This window comes from Corvus cornix, chromosome 3, assembly GCF_000738735.6.
Source record: "Corvus cornix cornix isolate S_Up_H32 chromosome 3, ASM73873v5, whole genome shotgun sequence".
NCBI lineage: Eukaryota > Metazoa > Chordata > Aves > Passeriformes > Corvidae > Corvus > Corvus cornix.
This window is the reverse complement of record NC_047056.1, coordinates 41,781,970-41,799,410: the sequence shown is the minus strand read 5'-3', so window position 1 is coordinate 41,799,410 and position 17,441 is coordinate 41,781,970. Positions and strand designations below refer to the sequence as shown.

General features: G+C 42.6%; 1 protein-coding gene across 8 annotated transcripts in view; it reads left to right on the top strand.

The window, feature by feature from the left end:
* TRIM67 (tripartite motif containing 67) overlaps window positions 1-13,510 on the top strand; it is a 39,793-nt gene extending 26,283 nt beyond the window's left edge. For all 8 annotated transcript variants that reach the window (XM_039569840.1, XM_039569837.1, XM_039569839.1 and 5 more), the window contains exons 8-10: window positions 936-1,239; window positions 8,144-8,306; window positions 9,296-13,510. In XM_039569840.1, coding sequence (XP_039425774.1) covers window positions 936-1,239; window positions 8,144-8,306; window positions 9,296-9,361 — 533 coding nt within the window. In that variant the 3' untranslated portion in view covers window positions 9,362-13,510. The remainder of the gene's footprint in view (window positions 1-935; window positions 1,240-8,143; window positions 8,307-9,295) is intronic.
* The last annotated feature ends 3,931 nt before the right edge of the window (window positions 13,511-17,441 follow it).

Sequence of the window (17,441 nt, the reverse complement as noted above, 5' to 3'; positions counted from 1 at the left end):
GCTGGGGTTTTGCCACTTTCTAAATGAAAAGCTGCAGGTCTCAGTGGCAGGACACTTTCATCCCTTTACACCCATTAATGTATTTGACACCTACTGGCATTTTCCATTATCAGTAACACTTCAGGCTTCAAGTCATATGATTTTAGTTGGCTGTAAAAGTCTGAGATCTAGCTAAGATACTTGCCTTAGCATACAGAAGCAGTTATGCAACTCACAGGATATTTTTTGTTCCACTCTGTCTCCCTTTCTCTATACATCTTTGGGATTTGCCTTTTTATTCACTACTGCTTTAATTTCCCAGCAAGGTTTGATAATACAAAGATGGGAATTCATGCTTGTTCTTCTGTAATTATACTTGACATCCATACAGACATTACAGGAAGTTCATCTTCATTAATGATATTGTAATGAATCGAGAAGTGCATGCTATTATCGCTTCCACTTTTATGCTGTGTTGCCAAAATAGGCCAGTATAAAATATTTATACTTCAAGAGCTTTTGGGTCATTTTTTTCCTTTTTTTAAGAAAAACTTCACTTCGATAAAATAGTGAAGTCAATCCTAACCAGCATGGACACAGCTAATCTCCATTTCCATTAAAGGTGATCCTGAACCAATTCACCTATGTGAGTAGTTTCCCTGTCGTGGAGAAGCCTTTGTCTCCTCAGTGACTTTCTTGTTACTCTGTGGACAGAATGTCACTACTCTTAGCAGCTAAATTTCAGAGGAACAAGGGCAAATAATATAAAGCACTCCAGCTCAGATTAATCTTGTGTAGCTGCCTACAGTAACAAGGAAATATTTTCTTTATCACCTCAAAGTGCAGTGGGGTCCTTACAAAGGCATAATTTTGTCCTTCTTAGTGAAGTAAAGCAGACAACACTTGGACACAGCCCCTCCTGATACAATCCTGCCTTTCCTTTTCCCCTTCCACAGTGGCATGGTTCACCTTCGACCCCTCCTCAGCTCACAGAGACATAGTGCTGTCAAATGACAACCAGACTGCCACCTGCAACAGCTACGATGACCGGGTGGTCCTAGGCACCGCAGCCTTCTCCAAGGGTGTGCATTACTGGGAACTGCATGTGGACAGGTACGACAACCACCCGGATCCAGCCTTTGGCATTGCCAGGATTAACGTTGTCAAGGACATGATGCTGGGCAAGGACGACAAGGCGTGGGCCATGTATGTGGACAACAACCGCAGCTGGTTCATGCACTGCAATTCCCACACCAATCGGTGAGTGCTGCCTGGGGGCTTTTCTCCTTACAGGCGATTTTTCTGCTGCGCATCAGAGACAGGTGTCTCAGCAAGCCATCTAGTCCAGCTCCCGGCTAAATGTTCTTATTTTATTCCTTCTTAAAAATCACTAGTGACAGTGATTGCACCTTAACAGTCTGTGTTGGTGTTTGTTGTCCTCACTGTTACCAGTTTTTCCCTGAGATCTTGCCTAAATCCCCCCTGCTGTGATTTAAACCCGTTATTGCGTGTCCCACCCACATCAGCAGACAGGAGCGCAGCACAGTGGGATGCAGGACTTCCACATTGCTGGAGGGAGAAAGGGGGTTGATTCCCTTCATTAGGAGGAATCTTGGCTGCAGATTTATACAATAATTAGACTGCAGGTGTTTATTTCCAGTTCTGAAAGCTATTAAGGGTTTTGCTGTAGGTCGCAGTGAGGCAGATCTGGACACAAGGGCTTGTTTGGCAGTGAGGGCTAAGTAACAGCTTTGGTTCTACTGAGCCATTGTACCAAAGAGCTTTGAAAAGCACTTCAACTAGCACAACCAACTTAGACAGGGTAGGATTTCAGAATATCCCCAAGCCACTGTTACCAAGCCTTTCTCTCCCACCATTCAGAGGCTCTGTGTTCTCAGTGCAACTGAGCAGTGGAGAGACACGTTCTAGCTGCAGGTACCTCCAGGGATGGATCACACAGAGAGAACAACTGTCAGCACAGATCCTGTGTTGTGCTGACATGGTTGAATGACTTTCACTGCTCAGGATAGTTACCTCTGCCTAGTGCTGGCTTTTGTTTCATTGTAGTGATGCCAGACTGTGTAGGGGAGACATGGTTAACTTTGCTTGAAGCTCCCCAAGGTATCAGAGCAGAACTGCTCTGCTCTCTCTCTGTGTCCCATGCATGAGAGGGTCAGCCTTAGCTGAAGGTCAGCTGGGTACTCAGACCCTTGAGGAGATTTCCTCTGAAGAGAGCATCCTAAGTCCCTTGCTTATTTTGGAAAATGGTGTATTTATATACCTAATCTATCACAATGGGAGGTTGATGTATGAGTAAAGTGACTGACTAAGGATATGTAGCAGGTCTATGGCAGAGCTGGAATCAACTTCTGTTTAGTTTTCTACTGACTGGCCCAGCAGGTCTTCCACACTCACTGTCTCAGGTGTTTTTCTGTTATGCCAAATGATTAAAACAAAGTTTTGCAGTGATCTTTAAAACACTAAAATGCAGGTGTCTCCTTAAAGAGATAAGGTTATGTCAACATGCGCTGTATCCTAGGGTTGGTTGCAATGTCTCCCGTTGAATTGTCCTTTATACAGCGCACCTGTGCTTTAAACAAGTACACTGCAATTGCTGGGAAGTTTTGTTTGAAACATGGTTTGATTTTGCAGTTCATTACAGACAGGTGGAAGAACCCTGCAGCTGGATCAAAAGGTTCTGAAGTCACTTGGATTGTTTTCCATGGCTCCAAAGACCATAGATCATGTCCTAAGACAATACAGAGTAAAATAACATCAGTATAATAAATATACCAAAAAGTTGTCCGTCCCTTTAACATCTTGATTTGATTCAGGGCAGAAGTAATGTTAAGCTGTATTAATTTTAATGCTCTGTGGAACAGCTTATGTTTTCTGGAAAAAAAGCTGGCAACCATTCTGTACACCACTGTCCCAGAAACCTATTTTATGAATTTGGTCCTTGACATGCTCCTCCCGGCAAGCAACACACAAGCTAAGCAAAAGCTGCAGATTTATACATGTTATGCTTCTGGGAAGCACAACAATGGAAACACTTAGGACTTCCAATCATCATGCTTAATCAGGAGAGCGAAGTGCTTTCTGTTGATGGTAGTTTCCCAGTTTTTACCTGATAAAACACAAAGGCGTGTACAAGGCATGGTTAGACCCATGGAATATCTGTTCAAGGGAAGTACACTCGCAGAGGGCATGTAGTCTTATGAAATCACATGCGCTTCAATGAAATTAGGTCTAGGCATTATATTTTAACTGTGGCAGTCAACTAGGTCAATTTTTTAACTCATTAGCTGTAATAGTCTTGTGGAAACAGTTATTGCTGCCTATTTGTTTTTCCCCACTGGACACGAGTGCATGACAGCACAGTATCACAATCCAGAGGGAATTCATAGTCAACTTTTAGCCTCTGGGATGTCATTGTGATGAAAGTTACACCTTAGTAATAGTTTCATGCTTCCTAATCTTCGTAAGAATAAATTAGGGTAGTTAATAAATGAGTAGTTTCAAGGATAACCTGAGGTAGAGCTTGAAAGACTAATTTGTGTGACCTGTCACATTTAGAGGACTTTTCTGTTCCTTTCCTTCATAGCATGCAAAATTGGATCTAGCATGACTTCTGTAATGCTGGAAGGGGCATGAACAGAAGACTGTAATGCATCCAGAAACAGAGGGATCCTTTTGAGAATAGGCTGAGGAAACTGGCTAAGAAATTACTTTAGGGCAGAGATACAGCTTACAGCTTTGGGAGGCACTTTTTAGTCTTCTTGTTCCTGGAAATCTGTGCCTGGGTAAATCATGGAACAGATCCTTCCAGAAGCTATCCTAAGGCACATGGAGGACAGGGAGGTAATTCAAGACAGCGAGCACGGCTTTATCAAGGGCAAGTCCTGCCTTACCAACCTCATGGACTTCTATGATGGAATAGCAGTGGACAAGGGCAGAGCTATGGGCAACATCCATCTGGACTTCTGTAAGGCCTTTGACATGGTCCCCCACAACATTCTTCTCTCTAAATTGGACACATACGGATTTGATGAATGGAGGGTCTGATGGATAAGGAACTGTTTGGATAGTCACATCCAGAGAGTAGTGGTGAACAGCTGCATATTCAGTTGGAGGGTGGTGACAAGTGGTGTCCCTCAGGGGTCCATACTGGGGCCAGTTCTATTTAATGTCTTCATCAATGTCATAGAGAGTCGGATCAAGTGCACCCTCAGTAAGTTCACAGATGACACCGAGCTGAGTGGTGTGGTTGACACACCTGAGGGATGAGCTGCCATCCAGAGAGACCTGGACAAGTTCAAGAACTGGGGCCATGGAAGCCTCCTGGGCTTCAACAAAACCAAGCGTCCTGCATCTGGGTCAGGGCAGTATGGAGGATGAAAGGATTGAGAGCACCCCTGACAAGAAGGACTTGGGAACACTGGTGCATGGGAGGCTGGCCATGATCTGTCAGTGTGCACTTGCAGCCCAGAAGGACAACTGTATCCTGGGCAAAAATTGTCAGTGGGATGGAACATCTCGCCTTTGAAGGAAGGCTGAGAGAGATGGGGTTGCTCAGCCCGGAGAAGAGAAAGCTCCAGGGAGATCTGATTGTGCTCTTTCAGCACTTACAGGGGGTTTAAAAGAAAGATGGGACAGTCTTTTTAGCAGGGCCTGTTGTGATAGGACAAGGGGTGATAATTTTAAACTGAAAGAGGATAAATTCAGTCTAGCTGTAAAGAACATTTTTTTACAATGAGGGTAGTGAAACACTGAAACTGGTTGCTCAGAGAGGTGGTGGATGCCCCATCCCTAGAAAAATTCAAGGTCAGATTGGATGGGCCTTTGAGCAGATTGACCTCGTTGAAGATGTCCCTGCTCTTCACAGGGGGGTTGGATTAGATGACCTTTAAAGGCTCCTTCCAATCCAAACTATTCTGAGAGGTGCTGTGTGCCCATTAACCGGAGGCATTGACATTCGATGCAATAGAACTGTTCTTTGGCAAAGTTCCCAAGAGCAGGACTACCAGGTGCTACAGGCAATACTCCAGCCACTACATGTTTATGTAAAGAAAGAGATGTAAATCACACTGAAATATTTTACACTGAAAAACAACAGGAAGTCAAAATCTAGAGTATTTGCATTTTTGTCTTAAAAGCCCCTTGCAATCAGGAGAGCATCTTGACTGACTTCAGAGACCTCAGGAGCAGGTTTTTTCATCACACAAATATGCTACAAATGAATGAAAAATGCTGTCACTGGCAATATATAAAGTTGTTAAGGTGCTGTAAAGATAGCACTTAAAATACTGTTAATGGAGAGTTGGACTAATTATTCAGTTTATTAAATTGTTCATAAATTGTTAACATCTTTTAAAAATAATAGTGAAACTACTCTTCTTAATTCCTCAAGCCATTTTGTGCAATCATATTCTGTGCATTGTCCAAGCTGTTACTGAAAGCATCTTGAAATAACAGCCTCTACTGCCACAGGCAGTGGCATTTCTCATGGTAGCCAAATTCCCCTTTCTGTACTCTGACCTTCCAGGCTTCTGCACGCACTTCCGCACTCAGGATTTATTGTTGCATACAGAAATCAAAATGTGCAGGACAAGTGGGATTTACCTCAAAAAATGAAATAAGATTGCCTATCTCCAGAACTGGATTGTAATTTAATGAATACTAAGTATTTATTGAGGGAGTATTGCAACAAAAAGGTTTTATTTTCCTTTTAAATGAAAGGTTATTGGGGTTGTGTGGTGTAGGAGTCATTAAGTAGCTTAAAAATGCATTACAGTAAAGGAGCAGGTTTTTTTTGCATGGTGACACAGGAGTGTACCAAGAGGGAGCAACATCAGTTAGAGTCTCTTGAGCTATTTGGCTTCTTTTACCACAACAACCGAAAGATTATCCTGTAATGCTGTCTAAATGGTGTACATAAGAGTAAGGAAATGCCTTGCATAAGTTTTCTCATAAAACACTCTCCCATCTCTCCTCCTAGAGAAAGAAACCAGGCAAATAGTTCAAAAAGTGCTGGAGTCCTCAAAGTACTGTTCCCAAGGAAAGCACGGGATGCTCAGTAAGGCTGTTCAGCCTCAGAAGAAGTCCAGCCTCCCTGGTAGCAGTGTGGTGAAGAGCTCCTGCCTGTTTCTGCCCTCCCTTAATCTTGCCAGAGCCAGTTGCTCACTGTGGGGAGATGGCGGAGTAGGAAGGGGGCAATCTACCTGCGGAATTCCTGCAGGACTTGGGGCAGGAAGGAAGGGAGAAGGTCCCCATCCTTCTGCTTTGCCCCCACACCCCTGTGGCTCCTGTAGGGGCCTCAGCTGGGTCCTGCCCTTGCCTGGGCTGGAATCTGCAGGCAGAATCTATCTCCTCTTCAGTGGGGCTGTCCCCAGGGGCTGCAGAGGAGTCACTCAATGTCACTGTGCAGCTCACAGCTAATTAGCCCACAAGAAACAAATTAGCTTGTCGTATAGGAAAGAACATCATAATCTCAAAAAGGCAAAGTTGCTGTTTCTGTTTCCCTAAGAGAATAATTTATGTCATTTAAAAGGATGTAATAAAATCCGTTTTAAGCAGGATCTAAAATTTGGTGTCCTACAATCAAAGCTGTTCCCAAACAGAGAGAAAAAAGTAATCTATTTGTAAATAGCTCCAAATCACAGTACTGTTGCTTCCCACAATCTCATAATGAGTTTTATGATTGAGGGCTTTTAATAAAAACAGTCTATATAGTGAGATACTGAGGGTAGGTAAGCGTCTTAAGTTTTGATGGAAAATAATTTACTTTGTGGTTTTGGAGGAGAGCTCAAAGAGAAACCTATTAATGCTTATAGGACTGGAAATCAAAGGAACCTGAGAACAGTGAATTTTCACGTCTGACATGTCTCAGAGACAATCCGCGATTCTTAGCTATTACACTATTGTTTGAAGAGCTTTAAATGGAGAAGTCAGAACAGTTTTCTGTAATCTACCTTCAGATGAAATGCCACATGCCACATTTAAGTCTGAGGGAAAACAGTTTATGACACCTAGTGGACAAAAGGAAAATTTCTTACCCTGCACTATGTTCTTCGTAATCATATTCCAATCCCCCCCCCTTCCTTTTTTTTTAATATTTTGCCTACCTATTGTGATAAATTTTATGATAGAATAGCTTTAATCTTGTTAATGTTGTATGCCTGAGGCGAGTGCATGGGACAAAAGACAGCTGCTTCCTTTCCTACTGCAAATTATTTGAAATCTGATTTACCCTGGACAAATTGTGTCAGGCTGTAAATCCATTTCAGAGCCCCATGATATTAGCAGAATAGCAGTGCCTGTGGCCAATCTGCATATCTAGTGGATATTTTCACTCAGTGTTCTTTAAAGAAATACTGAGTTTGACTAACCCCCAAGTCAAAGTGCATTAATGTCAAATCACTCAAGCGTGTAATGGCTGACTGAGTCTGTCCTGGCAAGCTCTGATTCTGGAGTAGCTCTCAGCAGCTGCTCCTGACACAACCAATTATCACTGGTGTTAATAACTGTGCCTGCGCACTCGAGACAGCTCCCAGTCCTATAGCTGAGCACCTTGTCAGTCAGAAGCTACACTTATGCCTAACGAGCCCCAACTTCCCTTCCTCCCCAAAACCACTGTCTGTTGTACCTGTGCTGGCTCCCTGAGCTCTGGAAATCTGGGTGCCCTTAGAGCATGCCAAGGTGAGTAGTTGAACTGGAAGTCTATTTCTCGAGCTGTTAGAAGGATATTGATTGGAAATGAACACCTAGCAAAACAACTTCCTTCTTTTTCATTTCCTGCCATGCATCACTTCACTATAACAGGGATACTTAGAGGTGCCGTGTCTCCAGGACTCCATTGGCTTGCCTCCCGATTTGTCATTAGCCGAGGGGACCTGTTAGCTCTGGACCCCATTTTCACCTCTTAAATTGCAGTTGCAGGAGAGGTGGATCTAATTTCTCTTTAGGATCCCCTCATCGAGCTCCCATGGTTGTAGTACATATGCTTCAGATAAAGGTGTGGGTCAGTCATTGCCAAATGCCTCAGGGATAATCATTTCACTGTGCTGCTCCACGCTCCCTTTGCTTAGGAAGGCTGGCTTGTCCTAGAGAGAGCAGCACAGTGTAGCCCTCTGCCTTCACCAGCAATGTACCCTTTGTACCTTAGGACTGAAGGAGGAGTTTCTAAAGGTGCCACCGTTGGTGTTCTCCTGGACCTGAACAAGCACAACCTGACCTTTTACATAAATGGGCAGCAGCAGGGGCCTCCAGCGTTTGAAAACATCGAGGGAGTCTTCATGCCTGCATTGAGCCTCAACCGAAACGTCCAGGTAAATCTTCTGCAGTCCAGCCCCACTTACCCTTTCCATCTAAAGGAGTTGATAGCATCATCTGTAGGTAGTCAGTACAGATAGAGGTTCTTTCCTTCTCAGACTTACATCTAGGCTACTCACACTTTTTGGACTGCATTTGACCTTCTGCCTTGCCTGACCAATGTGAAGGGTAGTGCTGTAAAACAAGTAAAAGTACCTGCACACACTAATTCCTGTTCTGATTTTCCTGTGATGCTCCACTTGGAAAGCAGTGTCTCCAAAGTTTTCCCCTGCCAGTTTGATTAAAAACCATTCTAATTCCTCCTAGATCTTACGTGTGGAGATAGTTAACATTGGCAAATGACTGCAGTGTGAACAGCACAGTGGTAAAGAGAGCAAAGGCAGCATAGGTCAGGGAAGTAGTGCAACAGAGAAGACCCAGTCAGCACGTCATTCTTGTGCTCTGTGTAAAAGAGGTTTTTACTCTTGGAGGAACTGCCTTTAAATATAATGCATTTTCAAGAGCACTGCTCATGGCTAGAAGCTGGATGCAGTGTAAGAGAGAACCTGTGGAAATACCCAGGAGCCTGAGGACTGAAGGAGGTCAGCTTAGGTCAGGGAGGACCATGACAGCCATGATGGAACACTCATCATGTAGGTGGGCTCCACTGTGTGACCTCTGTCCTGAAGCACTTGGGATCCCTCATGCAGAGGCCCCATCCACCTTGTATCTAGCAAGCAGCACTTCTGGATACGTACAACTGGTGGCTAGATTTGGGAAAAGGTACAGACACCTGGCATCTAGGTCCCAAAGTGTTCAGGAGGGAAGGAGGAAGGAGACTTGTTTATTTCAAGGACTAGATATCATCGCCATTAATAGTCTTGATTTAAACTTGGACCTGCAGTCCTGCAGCCCGTTCCATGTCATTTACCTGCACTTTGCCTTCACAAATGCTCTTTGCTGAGGATGTCTCAGTTTTGAATCTAATGTTATTTCTTCTTTTCAGGTGACCCTGCACACAGGACTGGAGGTGCCACAATCTGTAAAACAGTCCAAGTTGCCCAACAACTAATGAAGTCCCCGTCTGACACTGTGCTGGATTCTGTAAGGTTTCTCCGTGTGTTTTGGCACTTTTCAGTAAGTCAGTAAAAAAACATCCTCGTCCCTGACTTAAAACACTGTGCAGCATGTTGCTCACTGAATAATGGGCTGGTTAGAGCCAGGCCACTCCATTTTCAATTTAACAGCCATAGCAAGCACATCCACTGAGCTGGCACTCGACTGCAGATGGGTACTGAACATACCTGCTCTGCGTTGCATACATATGTACACTCATGTGCACACACACACGAACACATCTGTAAAGCAAAAGGTTAAATGAGTGTATTTGCTTTCCCATGGCTGGACTTGTGCTTAAATATCCGGGATGCTGGAAAAAAAGGGTGAGACTGAAGGACAACGGATGTTGGAGCAGTTTACCAGTAGATGAACTGGATTCCCTTGCCACCTGAAGTCCTTAAATAAAGAAAGCATATGTTTTGACGGCTGAAGTGGAGGTTACATGCCCAAGAATTCCTGGTTGTCAATTACATTCAGGGGCTCAAATGACCATGAATTATTCCTTCTGGCTCTAGACTGCAGTAAGCTATAGGATAATGTCTCCTTAGAATTCAGTGGCAGAACTTACCTTATTATCTGCAACAAGACCAAGATTGGTTCCCAAACACTGCCATGAAATAGTTGGGCTCATTTTAGTTAACATCATGATACAAGCAGAATTCAGATACAGAAAGTAGAAAGAAAAACATCCGTGATACATTTTAGTGTTTGTTATTTAGGCATGACTGTGGAGACACGTACAGAAGAGCTGATTGTGGTTATCAGCACAACTCTTGAAAAACAGTGCAAGGGAGATTCCTTTGAACTGAAATGATAAGAGATTTATTTAAATATGGCACATGCAAAGTCTCCCACATTGAAAAATGCTGCTTTCCAGCCTTGATCCTGATAAACCCTGTGCAGCTGTAGTTCCAATGTAGCTTTGAGATCTGAAGCCTTAATTTTCTATTAGATTACTGTGAGCTAATTAATGTCTTGATCCTAATGAAACACTTGAGAGAGATTAATAGCAGTAATGCAAAACCTGTCCTTAAGAATTTTTCTGGATTGGGACATAAATCTTTTGCAAGACTTGACCAGTGCCTGGCATGTCCCATGAAAATGAGCAGCCATTCCAGGTGTCACAACTGGAGTCTGACTGACAGTGATCTTTGCTCACAGCCATGGCACTGTCACGTGCATGCAGTTGTCAGCAAACACATTGGTTTGCCTGTGTGCTCTGTTTTCTCTGAACCCAGTTAATGTACACAAGTGTGTGTGTGTGTGTGTATAGCGGCAATGCGTGAGGACAAGATGCAGCAGACTGGGTGAGCCCATGACATCCTGGACTCTTGTCACTCTAACCCTATAGAAATGTGGTGCTATCAAACAAGAAAAGCATAAACTCTCAAATCCTATCAATGTACTATTTCGTTTTTTTAAATCCTGCTGCTTATACAAGTTTTCCTCTTCAAGCATACGTATACGCACACGCATATTGTTATCAGGCATGTAATTATTAAACCTGAAAACAAATATTCTAACCAAAATACAGCTTAACTGCTTTGCATTAAAGCACAGCCACAGGACAAACAGCCCAGGCCCGCCTTCAGGCAGCCTGCCAGCCCCCAGATATCCTTCTGCAGGCCCACTGCTGGTCTCTGTCTGGAGCACATCACTCAGCTAGTGCTGAGTGATGGCAAGGCTTCTCTGTGGCAGAGCAGCCAGAATCCTCCCTTGGGTCATCCCATCTCACAGCCATCGTGGGAAGGGGAAGGCAGCCCAGAACAGAACTTGGCTATTGCACAGACACAAAGCACTCTGCCATCCTGCTGCCTCTAACCAGCCAAGCATCCTGTAGCCCACTTCTGCAGAACAGCAGCGCACCTTCAGCAACGTCAAGACTGAAATAGGAAATAAAACCAACAATGGAGTAAAAATCACATACGCTTTTAAGTGAGAAAGCAACAGTACTCCTTTAAAGTCTGGAATGGATTGTATTAGTAAACTTGTAGACAATGGAATAACTGTGCTATGCTTATCTTGGTTTCATAAAGAATATCAAGAGACCAACTGTGTTACAATCTTCGGTTTCATTCAATACCATACGAACTCATGCAAGATTTTCTAATTAGCAGGTCTGTTTTAACCTACCTCAGCTGGAACGCTACCAGACCCCAAATTTCCTCTTGAGTGTGCTCTTCTATGAATCTAACAGTTGTAATCATAGCACTGGCTTTGAGTATTGCCAGTCAGAGTAGTGTATGGGAATATTGTACATAAATTGCACATAGTTTTTTATATTGGGAAACATCCTGTGATAATTTTAATATGGAAGACACTCCACTTTCACTTGAATTAAAAAAGACGGGCATTGTTTGTTTTGGGACAGAACCTTTGTCTTTACTCCCAACCTCTGTAAAGGAAACAGAAATGAATTTACATCTTTCCAATCCTCATCCATGTTTAAAATTAATTCTGAATGTGTTTTAGAAGTGTTTGCAGTACTCAATTTTTGTTTTCATAGTTGCTTTGGTGTCAGTTCCTGGTGTATTATATCTTGAGGAGAACACATTGAGTGACATGTTGTTAATTTCTAATGAATATATGGACAGTAGGTAGAAACAGTGAGTAGAGAAGCTCGGTTTTTACCCTCTACTCATTCTAACATTCACAAAAGTAGGGTAGCTACCATTATAGTCTCCTTTTAACCTAGCAGAAATGCAAATCAATTTAAATGAATACACTTAGAAGTAGGCTACCTGCATTAGTAAGACTACCTTACCCTAGGTCAGAAACTAAACAAAGTGTTTGCATGGGTTGGTTGTGTACACAATCAAGGACTTACATTTGGCATGGCCTGTAGCAATAAACCAGTTATCCTCATAGAGTGCACTCTTGTGACTTCAGCTGGATACATTTTCATAGTTTGATTAACAGAAATAACACTTAAGTAGTTAAAATTACTCTAGGAAACTAACAATTCCACACGTGAATATTTATGCAGAGCATGCAGGGGCCATCTGAACATAAAGAAGAGCAGAATTTTCCCTTTGCAGAACAGCATTAGGTGGGGAAGAGGTGGGGCACTCCCACTGCTCTGCTCAGGCTGGAGGTAGTTTCCTTCTCTGCAGGCATCTTCCCCAAGATTGATCTCATTATAAACCCACCAGTTTGCACGTCCTTCATCTACAGTATCTCTTATGTCAGTTTTTGTTTCCTCCAAATCCTTTCTTTAGGAGGGAGTCAGCCTTTAGTCCTTGCAGAAACTGTGTTGCTGACTGTCCAGGGAGAACACAGAGAGCAGAAGAGTGGCATAGATACCCAGGGGGACCACTTTGTATGCTCTTCTGCCTTTTGTTTCCTCAGAGGATTTCTGCAGCTCTCTCTGACTCCAAGCTCCTCTGGCACCTGGGCCCACACAAAGCTGCCTGTTATGGGACTCTTCAGCTCCTAGAGGCCAGGTTGCTTCTTACAAGCAGGAGAGCAAAGCCTTTTGCACTGGGATGAATCCCATCCACTGTGGTACAGAGCCCACACAAGGTAGCTGTAAATTGACTAATGTTTAAAAAAACCCCACCAAAACAGAAACAGGCCCTCCCCTTATTAACAAAACAAAGCTTGACTTCTGCATACGCCAGTTTGGAATCCTAAACAGCTGCAAAATAAATACAGCAGTAGAACTTTCTGTCCTGCAGAGCAGCAAAGGACTCCCAGTTTTCACATATCCCTGGGAGCCCCAACCTTAGCCTTTTGTGACCCTTCTTCCTGGCTCTTTCCTCTGCAAATTTCCGTTAATTTCAGGAGCACTTCAGACTTCCCAAGGCATGCAATGCTATACAATTTTCACTTCCTCCTTTTCCCTCATCAACTTGAAAAGAGCTCACAAGAAGATCTCTTAGTAAGACTTAATGTCAATATAAGCACACACATAGCTGACAATCCCTTGCTCCTTCTGCTGTGGAAAGGTATGTACTATAAAATAAATGTCAGTGAGGACAGTAGCATACTGTGATGTATTACAAATTTGGAAAGCAATTTGGCTTCTGAAAACAGAAAAGATAGGCAAACAGCACTGTCACCTCCTATACTTGCCTATGCACTTAAGATACATAGAGGAAAATATATTGGACTGAACAAAATAAATAAAATAAGCATGAGCTTACATATATCAGAGTTTAAGAGGAAAAGTATTAAATGTAATTTATTATATGCATAACATTCCATCATGCTGTAAATAACGCCATGATAGTGTATTGCTGTAGTTTGTTCTTGGCTGGTGATAGAGTTCTGTGGTCGTGCTGTGTAAGTTGTTTTTTAATTTATTTCTTTTTTCCTCAAAGCATAGTTAGTAAAGATGGCAGAGAGCACCCCATACTCTGGTTTCTGAGTTGTCCTAGAGCAAGAAGAAACGTGAGACGCAGCTTTTTTTTCTTTCTTTCTTACATGATAATATTTCTTAAACAAGGTAAGAGAGATGAGATTAAGGCTAAGCTGCCACCACCACTGTATGAAAAACACTGTGTTGGCTGCCAACAAGAGGTAGTGCATTTCTGGACCACAGTTCAGATCACCCGTCCCTGTGAGAAGGGGTGCAAAATTCCACAACCTGGTAACAACAGCAGCGTTCTGGTGCCATCTAGTATGTCCTTTGGTCACAAACAGAAAGATGAGGAAGGAGAGATGTTAGATCTTATCTCAGGCCTTACCAGCTTTGCAGAATTCTGCTTAAATAGCAAAACCAAAAAATTCAATTTTGAACCAGGCAAGATAATATGAAAACACCAAGCATCTTGGCTAGATCAGCTTTGGAAGGGAGATTAGTTACAAATCAACCACATTGCAAATGCGAAGGGCACTTGTCACTGAAAATTACCAGACAAAGATGGAGAGTCTTTTTTTTTTTTTTCTTTTTTTTGGGAAAAAAAGGCGAGGTGCTTCTAGTTTTTACTGACAGCATTTCTGGTGATTCCTCTGCCCAGCTCTACTGAACGCTGCATACACCCAAGCAGGTGGAGCAGCAGCCTGAAGCACAAATCCATCATCAATAAGACACACTTGGTCTTCTCAGGTGCAGAAGCCCATATGCAAACCTCAGAGAGTAGATGTGTGGGGCTCCTGCATCTTTGCACAGTACAGGAGACAGATGTGTGTTTCACTGACAGAGGCACTCAGCAGCATTTTCTCCTTCTGTTAAACGACGTTTTTGTTATATTTGTTATTGCAAACAGTTCCAAGAAGAATTAATTTAAAGATTATTTTTAATGCTAATTGGAGAATTTCTAACATTTGCTTGTGAAGCAGTAGATAGAAATATTCCTGAAGCCTGATTGCATTCCTTTATCCTCCACCTCCCTTAAATGTTGTCAATAAAAACACTAACCTTTCTAGGTAGCATGGTGAGAAGACATTATGTGATGAATACTAAAAATAAATGCATGAGGTAAACCTGCTGTTATTTCTGATTGTTATATGAAGCATGAGTAACACTAATTTAAATGTTGGCAACTAAAAAACTGCAAAGGAATAAGATAATGGTGTTCAATTCTGGTTAAATGAAAGACAAGAAGTTGTTTCTGTCTTCTTAACTACATTTTTTTTCTTTACTGTCATTTCCCATAGCTTATATGAATTTGGAGCTGGTGAAATATACATCTCTGCTATATGTGTCTGTCACCAGATCAAGAGGAAAATACAAACTTTTTATAATTTTGTACCTGTAGCAAACGTTTGTATTTTTTGAATTAGAAACAAACTGCTTTTTGTCTTTTGGTCCAACTAAAACTTTGTGTATTATTACTATTATTACCCTTTTGAAAAACCTGACATGTAAGTTTATGCTGTTTTACAGTTTCTAAATAAATTCTTATAACATTGCCAACAAATTCAGCATCAGTACCCTATTTATTATTACAAATTATGATTAAAAAATATTATGCCATTATGTAGATGAGGCATTCATACAGTTTGCATGCCTATCTCCTGCTGTTGATACTGCTTTGTTACCACAGCCAAGAATAAACCAGTAAATGGAGAACGGCAAGAGTCCTTCCTCAGGGCAACCATCTGTGCCTCAACTTCAGACATACCCTGATTCAGTGCCATGAAACACCTCTGTTTCTCAGCGCCACTCCGTTACCTCTGGCTCATGTTGGTTACAGAGTGCCTTGTTGCAGTCACTTAGCTGTGACCCACCTTAGACACTTTGGGAAATCACCCAGCCTCCAGCAGTTTCTAACACTGGAATAAGCAGAGCCTGGAAAGAACTATGGCATCAGTAGGATCGTATTGGAAAGCCCTTTGGGTAGAAGTCAGACTGGGCAGAAAGCTTGTCAGGGCAGGGAGGATGCAGACTTTGTGAGATGGCCTTGGAGCTGCACACCTCTACCAAGCAGATGGCCTGTGAGGGACTCAGCAGTGCTACAGAGGCAGCACACTCAGCATACACAGCCCCTACAAAAAGGCACTCGCAAAGCTACACAACCTTCACAGATGTCTGTCAGTAAGGCAGAGTACAGCACTCTGACACAGCGACAGCAGCACCAGGGTAAGAAAGAGGAACCCAGCCAAAACAATCACAGGTAAGTACAGGCAACAGTATGGAGATATCATCCATCACAGCCTTTCTTTTTTTCTCCTGCAAAAGACACAACTTGTCATCAACTCCTTTATGGCAAAGGGGTTGACTGGGAGAAAAGATCATCACATGTGGCTTAACATGTAGGGAAACAGGGAATAAAGATAACTGTAACAGGAAAATGCATGAGAAAGAGAGCAGATAAGGAGAAATCCTTGAATTCTTCTTTATACCTCATTCCTTTATGCAACTGCAAACAGAGAGCAAAATAAATTGTGCTCTGCTCTCCTCTTCCCATAATCTGTTATTCAGTCAATACTGGCTTTCATGTACCAGCATGTGCTCCAAGACCAACACAGCTTGCTGTCTGTACACTGACATACTCTGTTAATCACCAACACACACCAGCCCAGAGAAACACTAGGTTCAACAGGTTCTCAGCAGTCTGGTTTGCCAATGTTGATGCGTCTAGTAACAAAGCAGGACTGAAAGTACCACGTTTACCTGAGCACAGCATTCTACAAGAATGCAGCATGCCCAACTCAAATCGCCTTGGAGACTTGATATGAAAAAACAAACGTTATCTCCATGAAACAGAAGCCTTTCATAGTGCATATACACAACATTAAAGTGTGAAAATGCAAAACTTTGAATAAACTTTTCTTTTCCTTCCCCCAAAAACTTTCATGTTCCACTGTCAACTTGGCATTTCAGTTTTCAACTTTTTAGTTTAAGAACTGATTTTTTTCAACTTTTTACAGATCTTACAAGCTTGACTGCAAAAATTAGATGCTCCATTCTGACCAAGTTTCACTCCCAAATAGCTTTTGGGAGCTGTGGTGGTGGAAAGTGAACACTTTGACTTACCAAAGCTGATGGAGAACATAAAGTCCCACATTATATGCAAAGTGAGCTGAACCAAACTTTATCAAGAAGTGAGCAGTGAAAACTAAGCTAAGGATTAACCAGGAATTGAAAGATAAAGGTTACCCTACAACATCGAAAGCTCATGTGTTGCCTGAACAAGTCTTGCTGCTCTGTACTAAGTTCTGCTTAGTGGTTACACCTTCATATGCTGTCGGGATTTGACATTTCTCTAATGTTAAATAAGCCATTAAGTCCGTAACCAGACAGGAATCTTAATTCCAGTTTGAATCTGCAACCAGTACTGAGTAAGAAGAAATCAAATTATGCAATTATGAAATGTGATAACAGCATTTAGCAACCAAACTCTGCACACCCCTCCTCTTCCTACATGGCTCCAGAAATACTCCCTTCTGCTTTTTATCTGGCACTTGATCCCTCCAAGCCCTCTCCCTCCTCTTAGTCCTCTCTGTGCTGGCAGAGCACTTCTCCAGGACCTCCAAGTAAGGTGGAAGGTGTGGGGGAAGCAGCATGCAGAAAGCATCCCTGTTCGCGGTGTGGCTCTCCCTATCCCAGACCACTTTTGCATCCTGAGAGGGGAGCAGCTTCTGAT